Consider the following 10,814-nt stretch of genomic DNA (forward strand, 5'->3'; position numbering starts at 1 on the left):
CACTGCCACAGATTTGTGCTGATGCTTCCACTGGTGTTCTTCCTCCATAAGTTCCTGAATAAGAAGGATCAACCAACCCATTTGTTAAAATGGGTTGTTTAAAACTAGAATGGATAGAGGCCTAGGGAGAATGGCAAATCAGCTGAAAGTGTATCAAGAGATAGAAAACCAATTTTAAAATGCCATGAAGAGAAATATAATAAAACATAACTGTTGTAATAAAGATTTCTGCACTCTTCTTTTACCCTATTCTAGCCTGAGAACAGTGGTCCAGAAAGTTGCCTGTATGACCTTGCAGCTGTGGTGGTGCATCATGGTTCAGGGTGAGCACTTTTGTTTTTAATTGTCTTAGATCTGAGAGGTTTCACATAATGGGCAAGCACTTTTCACAGAGAACTGTTGTAAAATATTTATTCTTAAGATTTAAATGATGTGACAAGTACATTACACTCAGTGCTGGAATCGCTCCAACGAACCCAATCCATTATCAAGAGTGTACATTTTTGCTCTCTTTAAGCAGTGAGCATTTATCTAATTGAGGTACTGGCCTGATGATTATGGGGAGTAAAATTAATTTGCACAGTTGATGCTGAATCAACTTTAGGTTACTGTGTCCCTACTAACCATCACCTCATAACCTGATTAAACCATTGAACCATCATGAATTCCTATTTAAACAGAGAAAAACATTGAAATGGACAGAAGAGCATTAATAGTTTTAATAAATTTTCTAAGTCATTCTGATTCTATGCTCTCAATCATTGGTTTTAAAAAGCTGATCGCTTTAACCATTAAACAAAATATGGTATTTTTAATAAATTATTATTCATGTTTAATGTACCTTTTGAATGCCGGGTACCTCATTTGGCTAAACAGCCAGTGTGTGGCTCAGAATAATGCCAACAGCGCTGGGTTTGATCTTCATTCTGGTTGATTTGGACTTGGCACTTGCTTCTTGTCCTCCCCCATTAATAAAATCATGACATTAGCTGTGGTTTGGTGACCCTGGGATTGTCAAGGATGTTACCTGGAGAAGAAGCAGCTTTGTATCGTATTTTAAGTTCAGAACCGAGACCGTGCTTTAAGAAGTGGCCGACGTCCACATACACAGATTCAATGTAAATGTATCTCTATGAATGAAATGTTTTGTTCAAGTGTGACTTGGTTTAGATCTTGTTTTGTTTTCAGTAAAAAGTCCTGCACTAACTAGTAGTTCTGCTGAGCTGATCCTCTGAGATTGTGGTACAATGTTCATTTTGCAGCTCTAAGGTTATGGGTTTTCAGAAAAATGTACTTGTAAATGCAACAATCCTTTGGGGAAGCAGCTTCCTTCAGTCTGAGGCCTGATAAAAATGGTGCAACAGCAGTAGTAAATCTGTTGGGGTGAGAGGGAGGTTTTTAGGGAGCGGGGAAGAATCAGAGTGGCTGCCGGGGGTGGGTGGCAGTTGGGAGGGGGAGGGGTAGAGAGAGAGCAACTACCAAGTGGGGCTAGAGGGGGACTAACGGAAGAGGGCAAGGGGTAGAGGGACTACTGGAGGAGGGTGAAGGGGAGAGGTGGGGGTGGGAATGAGGGGGCAGAGGGACTACGGGGCGGGGGGGTGCGGGGGGGGCACGGCAGGGGAGCGGGATGACCAGATTTATTGGCAGGGGGGTATTGGGGGACCGAGGGGGCCAGAGGGATGACTGGAGGTGGGGTGGGGGGGTGCCGAGGGGGGAGAGGGACAACCGGAGGGGTGTTGAGGGGGAGCAGGATGGCTGGAGAGGGACTACCAGAGAGGGGATGATGCGGTCGGTATGCTGAGAAGGACTACAGTTGTTCGCAAAGTTAGCTTCCTATCATCATCTCGAGGGCATTTAGAAATGGGCAATAAATGCTCACCAAGCCAGCGGCACTCACATCCCATGAACAAATTTTAAAAAAGGGGGTGAGGGTGTAAGTGTCTGCTCACTCCCAGTCTCAGGGTTTGCACTCCCCCCACACACCACACCCCCCACAATGTCCCACACACCACACTCGCCCCCCCCCCCCATCTCCCACACACCAGCACACTTGCCCCCCCCGTCCCACACACCAGCTCATGCCCCCCCCCTCCCCCCATTCCACACACTAGCACTTGTGCCCCCCCCACACACACCAGCACTACCCACCTCCACACACACACACACACACACACACACACACACACACACACACACACACACACACACACACACACACACACACACACCAGCACATGCGCACCAACTCGCACAGTGGGTGAGGGTGAGTGAGTAAGCACCCTGAGACTGGGAGTGAGCTGGACAAATAAAATTTGACCCCCCCTCGCACTCAAATGATCACCTTTATTTATTACTCATCTTTTAAAATTATCAATATTGCTCTGGCATTAGTTTGGTTTTGATCAGCAAGCTGTTTCTTTTCCTCATACCTCAACATTTTATTGAAATTCATGTTTAAAGTTGCACCAAATCTTATCTTTCTGAAATTTGCTCATCAGCCCCTTGAGTGAGAAAAAAGAATTAAGATCCCCCACCCCCAAGCAAAAGGGTTGAACAACCTGGCTTAGCTCCTTAACACTGCTTTAAGCTGGGTTAGGCATTCGTCATTTAACTCAATTTATGTAACCCGATGACAATTGGCAAGCCCAGCGAACTGCATTTTCAGAGCCAGGTGTCTTCCACAAGACAAAATTAATGGTTTTCAGTTGAAAATAAATGTCAGTCAACTAAATGACTTTGAAAATGCAACTTGTTATTACTGCTAAGAGTTTAACTTAGAAATCATTTGTATTGCTGCTTGTATTCATGAAACCACAAAGGAGCAGTAATACATTCAGGCATTTTTTTTATTCATTGGCATTTGATTGTCCTGGAGTGCAATAAGTAGGAAAATTTAAACTGGGCCCTTTATATTTTTGTTTGAAAAGTAATTTGGAATTACAAGTTGGAAGTTAAGGGGTGAAGATACTGAGATGTACTCTGAATGGTATCTGACTGGCTGAGCTGCATTTTGAAAGAGATCCTGGGATGTTATTTGACACTTGTGTCCAGTCACTGTACAGCAGAAATCCACAAAGCAAGTATAAGGCTGCATTGTATTTCTAGATAGGTAGAGTACAAGGCTAAGGCTGTACAGCGCTGAAACTGTACACCTTAATCACATGCTTCTTGATGGGTCAGATCTAAGCTCTGCAGACCTGCCACATCCAGTCGTGAATGATGGTGGTCAATTAAACAACTAACTGAAGGAGGAGGCTCCACAAATACCCCCATCCTTAATGGTGGGGGAGCCCAGCATGTCAGCATTTGCAGCCATCTTCAGTGAAAAGTGCTGAGTGAATTATCTATCTCAGCCTCCTCCCAAGTCCCCAACATCACTGATGCTCGTCTCCAGCCAATATGATTCACTGCTTGTGAACTTAAGAATGGCTGCAGGCACTGAGTGCAGCTAAGGCTATGAACCCTGACAACATTCCGGCAGTAGTACTGAAGATTTTTGCTCCAGAGCTACAAGATTTCAATTTTTAAAACTTTTACTGTAACAACAAAACCAAAACCAAAAATGAAACATGAATTAGCAGGCAAGTTGTATTCAATCGAACTCATCAGATACACTTTAAATGGCTGTTACTACAAACCTGGACCTCAGATTTCATGATGGTCCCTTCAGCATATATTGCATTAATATCAGCCACGTTGTCTCTCAAAAACTTGGTCTTCTTGGTCTTTCCCAGGTAGAGTTCTTTTATTCACACAGGAATTAGACGTGAAGTCCCATCCGATAGCCACTTTACTCCACCTGAATTTCACAGGTACAATTTCCACCAAAAGGCGCACACTCTTCTAGATCCCCCTCAGCTCTGCTTGCGGAACCAGACTTTTTGATCATCTTTTCGATCTGTTCCACGACTTTCTCCCTTCGCTGTCTCAATCTCACACAGCACTCCGCAGCCTATCTCTATTGTTCTGACCACTGACAAAATTTGATCTCTCAATTTTGTGGTTTTCCAACTTCAGCTTCAGTTTCCCTAGAAACCCAAGGTCGCAAGCTGATTTCACAGAATTCTGAATCATAGCCAGGAATCCAGGGTTACACACCATTTTCCAGAAACCTGGTTTCTTTCTCAGGTAGGAACTGTGTCAAAAAATACAGGCTTTGAAACCCCACAGTGAATGCAGACAGCAGCTTGCAAACTATGAATTTCATCACAGTACAGCTTCAACACTGGCACCAACCTGGCAATGTGGAAAATTGCCCAGGCATTTCCTGTCCTCAAAGTGGGACAAATCCAATCTGTCATCAGTTTACTTTTGGTCATCAGCAAAGTTGACAAGCGCTATCAAGAGGCAATAACCTCACTGATGCTCAGCTTGTGTTCTGCCAGAGCAAATCAGCTCCTGTCCTCATTGTGGCCATGGCCCAAACATGTTAAAAAGAGCCGCGTTCAAGAGGGTAAGTAAGAATCAAGGCTGGGTTTGACCAAGTGATATAGCGAGGAGCCCTAGCAATATTGAAGTCAATGGGAATTGAGGGAAACTCTCCACAGAGTCACACCTAGCACAAAGGAAGATGATCGTGGCTGATAGAGAGCTAACATCTCAGTCCCAGGGTAGTGTCCTAGACCCAACCATCTTCAACTGCTTCATCAATGACCTTTCCTCCATCATAAGGTCAGAAGTGGGGATGTTCGCTGATGATTACACAGTGTTCCATATCATTCACAACTCCTCAGAAACCGAAACAGTCCGTGTCCATATGCAGAAAGACTTGGACAACATTGAGACTTTGGCTGGTAAGTGGCATGTAACATTTGTGCCACACAGTACCTGGCAATGACCATCTCCAACAATAGGGATTCTAACCACCTTGCCTTGACATTCAGTGGCATTACCATCTTTGAAACCCCTACCATCAACATCCTTTGGGGAGGTGGGGGGGAGACAGGGGGTTTACCATTGACCAGAAACTGAACCAAACCAGTCACAAATACTGTGGCTACAAGACCAAATGAGAGGCTGGAAATTCTGCAGTGACTAACTCGTCTCCTGTCTCATTAAAGTCTGCCCACCATCTACAAGGCACAAGAGCCTAATGGAATACTCTCCACTTGTCTGGATGAGTGCAGTTCCAGCAACACTCAAGAAACTTGGCATCATCTAGGACAAAACAGTCTGGTTGATCGGCACCCCATCCACCATCTTAAACATTTACTCCATCCACCACTGGACCACAGTGGCAGCAGTGTGTGCCATCTACAAGATACATTGCAGCAACTCACCAAGACTCCTTAGACAGCACCTTCCAAATCCATGGCCTCTGCCACTTACAGGAATAAGAGCCCCAAGACACATGGGAACACCACCACCTGTGAGGTTCTCTCCAGTCCACATACCATCCTGACTTGGAACTATATCGCCATTCCTTCACTGTCACTATATCAAAAACCTAGAACACTCTTCCTAACAGAATTATGGATGCAGATATACGAGGTGAACGGCAGTGATTCAGTAAGGTGGCTCACCAACACCTTCTCGAAGGCATTTAAGAATGGGCAATAAATGCTGGCCTTGCCACTGATTAAATAATTTTTTTAAAAGTTACTATATCCACTTCTGGTTACCAAGAGACTAGGGAAGCATCTGAACCCCAGAATTGGTGCAGGCAAAAACAGTGAGGCTTATCTCCAGCAAATGAAGAAAAACTGCAGAAACTTGGGCTCTTTAGCTTTGAGAGGAGGTGACTGAGGGGAGACCCAGAGAGGTCTGTAAGATGCTGTTATAGAAAAGGTAAATCTGGAGCAATGTCTCTGCTAAACCTTGGCACTAAAGACTTTCCTCATGGTGATGAGGATTTGGAATGGACATCCTCTTCTGACAGTGGAAGCTGATACCTTGGAGTCATTCCAGGAACACTTAGGTACTCTGGGTGTTTCAGGACTGAGGGTAGATCAAATGATCTTCCTTATGTGTATTCACCTTGTGGTGTGGAGCTATGAAATGTGACCTGAAGCTTCAGTGAGGTTAATCCCATGGGGATTTTAAAACAGACGCCAAAAATTGTACAGGAAGAATTACATAGCTAAAAGATCCATTTCCAGTATAGTAATAAACTTATAGCTGTTCTATGTAAATATGATTCAGTTTAAAACAGTGGAGCCGAAGCACAGTTCCACCTTTTTAACAATGGAGTTAAGCCAAGTATGGCACTTGATCCTCTCTCTCTTGGCACGTTTGATCATTTCTTTGCACCCAGTGGAAATGAGCCAGTCATCCTGGTCTAAATAAAATGCAAACTGAAGATGCCCAATAACTTGATGTTTGTGCTGAAAAGCATTTTTTGACAGCATGATCAAGCAGCAGTTAGTGGTTCTAGACTCTAGCTGGAGGCAATTATTCTTCATAAACCAGGCGGCAGTGTTGCGACATGCTATACCATAACACAATGGGATTGGGACCCAGGTGCCAATTTTTATATAGTGAACTCAGTGTTGTGAGGAGCTGGAGCTTTTCCTTCAAGAAGGAAAAGCAATAAGGTGAGTCACTCAGCAATCCTTTCAGGAGCCAGCTAGCCTGTTCTATAGGGCAGGGATCAATGCCTGAGCCTGACCCAAGAATGGGAGATAATTAACTTTTATAATTGCATTGTATAATTGCATTATGGTGTGTATCTTGTTTTTGGCTGCTGTTCTATGCATTCACCAGTGTCTGGGGCAATGGTCAAATGTATTCCACACTTAACAAATCACAAAGCATTATATACCAGGATTGATTTACAATGTAGCTCGCAACTGGGCTGGAAGCCAATGTTGTTAACTTTCAACATTTGTGTGTTTGGCTATGTTGCTTTTAAACAGTTTTAACATTTACCATGTATAAGCATTGCTGCTGTTAGGCCTACCTTATCTGATTGACTGGTAAAATTGGTCATCTGTTGCGGTGATTGCAATTGTTTGAGCACAGTCACTTGGACAATGCAGGTCTAACCTCATGCACTGTAGGTAATCTTCCCCTTTTGCTAATTTTCTCTCCTCCTGTCCTGAAGGCAATAACTCGTTGCTGGAGTAGGTCTCAGTTTTCAAACTCTCATGTATTTATATCCAAGTGTGCCATGAGTCTAGACTGTGGGTGTTTATTATATATCTTACGACAGAATTTACCAATGAGATTTACCATGCGGAGTGAGAAGCTCTGCAGTTTCCTTTCACACTCTCAATCCTCCTGAAGTCAGTTATTATACCTGCATTCTCCTCCACTTCAGCTGAGATCAACTAGATCAGCCCAGGGATCAAATCTGTGACCGTCCTGGTCTGTGACTTAGCAGCTCACTGTAAAATTGAGATGCACAAATGCCGTAGACTGAAACTGATTGCATTTCACTTCATTATCCTGTTAAGCAAACCAGCCTAATTCTGCCTCCAGTATCCCACCTGGCAGATTATTCCAAATTCTTATTTCTTTTGAATGCTGTTCCCAGTATCAGTTGAAAATGACTTTGTTCTCTAATCCTGCCTTTTGCTTTATTGGAAGCAATAATCTGGGTCTGCCCTATCTCTACCATTCGTTGAGGTCGCCACTTCCTCAATCATAGATTTTTAGCTTCTCTCTCCTTTACACCTAGCTCATCCTTTTTACACTTGATCGATCTTGTTGCTCTTCACTGCAGCCTCTGTAGTGATTGTTTTATGGGGCATAGTAACCAGAGTTGAAACTGAATAAATGCATTACCATATCCAGGAGCTAAGCTCCGTTCTCTGTTGTAGTGGGCCTAAATGACTGTTTCTAGTCAAATGGCTTTAGGGCAGACATGATTTAACTTGGGGAAGCTTGTTTTTATGCGGTCTGGAGTATGTTTCCACCCAGAGCCACAGCAGAGCAATCAAACACCATTATATTAATTTTAGCAGAGTCTTTATCTTACCAGATCCTAATTATCCGCCAGCATTTTCACAGGGGAAACCATTGTGCAAGACTTGTTCCATTGCTCAGAGAGGTTATACCAGGACACTCCTGGTTGACATGAATTAGCCTAGCCCCACAACACAGATATTACATGTATTTTAAGGCATATATAATTTCTTTAATCCAATTCAGAGGGTGTTGCTGTTACCACAAGTATAAAAACATAATGTGGGGACTCCAGGTTATCAGCCGATATTCATTATGCACTGGAATCCCTTCTGTTACAATAAATAATGGAGGCTCACTCTAAATTCATGAGAAATGTGTGTGTAATTTCTTGAGGATATGGATAAGAATGTGTGTCTGGCAGTCAGACAATAACGGGATGGTGTGGCAAAGTGTTGAGCTTTGTATTTTCTTTGGATAATTCCTTATCCAGTTGATTGTATAATTGATTGTTATGTAAAGCAAATTGAAATTGACTGAAGATATCTAGATATTGCAAAATATGTCCTTTCTCAGTAGAGCAGTAATTATTTTTTTTTTTTTGCCCCTCAGAGTTGGCTCGGGTCATTACACTGCATATGCAACTCATGAAGGGCGTTGGTTCCACTTCAATGACAGTACTGTTACATTGACTGAGGAAGAAACTGTAGTGAAGGCCAAGGCCTACATCTTGTTCTATGTGGAACGCCAGACCAAATCGGGATCAGGCACCAAACTTTAATGCATCCCATCTTTTTATATATACAAGTGTTTCCTAACATATATGCTGAATTGGATCGCACACAAACAGTTCCACGTTTCCACAAGTACTTGATAGCTCAAGACTATTTTCATCTTGCACTTTTAAATCGCTGATGAGAATTCTGTTTATTGCACCATTACTAGTGTCGATAAAGTAATCGAGGAGACCTGATCTAATTTTAGCCTATCACAGAATATTTTTGAATCTGTAATGGCTGCTCTTGATCAAGAATTTAGTAGCTGGGTTGACATTGAGATTCAATATTTTGAAATGACCTCTGTACTGTAAATTGTGAAATAGCATTGGCTGGCTTCAAGGTGCATTTACATCGGTGTTTCTTCAAATCTTTTACACTACATCTTAGTCTGCAATTCCTCAATTGATACAAGATTCAGGAGTCGTCTTTGTTTCAGCAGTCAATCTCCCAGTGGCGTACTGAGTGATTAAACATTTCAGTTTAGAGTGTCCACATGAGACCAATAAAGTGCTGATGTAAGTGCTTAAAATGATTGTACGCACATAAAACTGGTTGAGGGTGCTTAAACAAATTACTGTTGTTCCCTTCTCTCCGGCAAACAAGTATATTACTGTGTATATCCAGAAATATGCAGTTCAGTATTATGAGGTGCATGGAGTGTAAATGCACCTTGACTCTGCATTGCTATAACTCCCTGTAATACTCTTGTACCTGCCCAAGAATTTTTTTAATGGAAATAGACCATTCTGTCTGTAATTGTTTTTTTTTGTTGCCATTTCTCTTGTGATCACTTGTAAACACTGGTAACTCAGAACAAAGGGTTTCTGCCTCACATTCACCTGTACTACACAATTCCATTTGTGTTTTTACATTTTAATTTAGGAATTCGACTCTGGCTTTTTAAAAAAAAAATTCTCATTTTCTTGAGGCATTGCCAGACACTTTTGCATCTTTCAGAAAGCAAAAACAATTTTAAAAACAGAATGATGGTGCAAAAAATAAAATGAACTGCTGGGTTTAAAAAAAAAAATGGACTCCTCTATCCCAATACTTTGCTGGGCAGAGTAGGGTTTATGTATAGCTGTCTGCATCACACAGTGCCAATGAATGGCTATGATTTGATTGGATGTAGGGTGGTAAATATGGCTTATAATTTGCAATGTCACCTGATTAAGAGAGACAAATTAAACATGCTGGGTTTTACATATGGGGGAACTAGGGAGGGCTGTATCTTTGAAAAAATTGTGTCTGACCATTTATTGTATGCGGTGTACAACATGAAACAGGTTTACAGCTATCGGAAGAGTCTTTTATTCATATATAAAATGGTATGATTATATTTTCGTACCAGAATAAAGTCCTTTTTACTTATCAAAGACACTTTTTCTCATAAATTCCGTTATAGTGGTGGTTTTGGAACTGAATGTTTTAATCACATAATGAGATGAAGTGATGTACTTGCATGTGGATGTACTGTACCAGGCAGCAGCAGAAGAAATTGCAGTTCAGAGGTTTTTAGCATGAGACTCCTGTCTCTTAAATGTGAAAACATGCACATCCTAAACTTGAATCTGAATTATTAGAACTGTACAAGCTTATTTAAAAACGTTAAATTGTTTTGATCGCAAAACATGAACTGACACAGTAACAAGAAGGTCAAATGGCATTTATTCAATTTAATCCCCACAAAAAAAAAGTCCTATTGTATATGTACTACTATGGCTGCTTATAATGATGGTATGTATATTAGTAAATGTTCATGTACTGTTTCACTGATAGTAAAGTGCAATGTTAATGATGCAAAATAGTGCGTTTTGTTTTTAAGCATAAACCATTTTATAAACCCAGTTTCCTTCAGTTACTGAAGCTTTTATATTTATAGCTGTACCAAGGTGTGGTACTTGTCAAAATGTCAGCAGTTTGTGGTCCCTGGGAGGAGACATTTAAATGTAATGCATCCAGGCGTTTATTGCTAGGCTAAACTTCACTAAGATGAATCAATTGTTTACTAACCTGCTGCCAATGTCCTTTTTATCAGTTGTATTTAATTTGATTGTCCTCCGCACTTTCCTCAGGGAAGTGGAAGCCCATCTGTGTTCATTTCTCTGTAAAGTGACAGTGACTACACTTCAGCAGAAGTAATTCACCCAGTTATGAAGTGTTTCAGGACATCTGGAGGGTGTGAAAGCC

The 10,814-nt window shown here is 41.8% G+C and overlaps 1 protein-coding gene across 3 annotated transcripts in view; it reads left to right on the forward strand.

Annotated features, from left to right (window-relative positions):
• usp3 (ubiquitin specific peptidase 3) overlaps nt 1-10,422 on the forward strand; it is an 87,435-nt gene extending 77,013 nt beyond the window's left edge. For all 3 annotated transcript variants that reach the window (XM_041178506.1, XM_041178507.1, XM_041178508.1), the window contains exons 14-15: nt 256-323; nt 8,458-10,422. In XM_041178506.1, the coding sequence (XP_041034440.1) occupies nt 256-323; nt 8,458-8,626 (237 nt within the window). In that variant the 3' untranslated portion in view covers nt 8,627-10,422. The remainder of the gene's footprint in view (nt 1-255; nt 324-8,457) is intronic.
• Nucleotides 10,423-10,814: the final 392 nt, after the last annotated feature.

This window comes from Carcharodon carcharias, chromosome 32 (genome assembly GCF_017639515.1).
Source record: "Carcharodon carcharias isolate sCarCar2 chromosome 32, sCarCar2.pri, whole genome shotgun sequence".
Classification (NCBI taxonomy): domain Eukaryota; kingdom Metazoa; phylum Chordata; class Chondrichthyes; order Lamniformes; family Lamnidae; genus Carcharodon; species Carcharodon carcharias.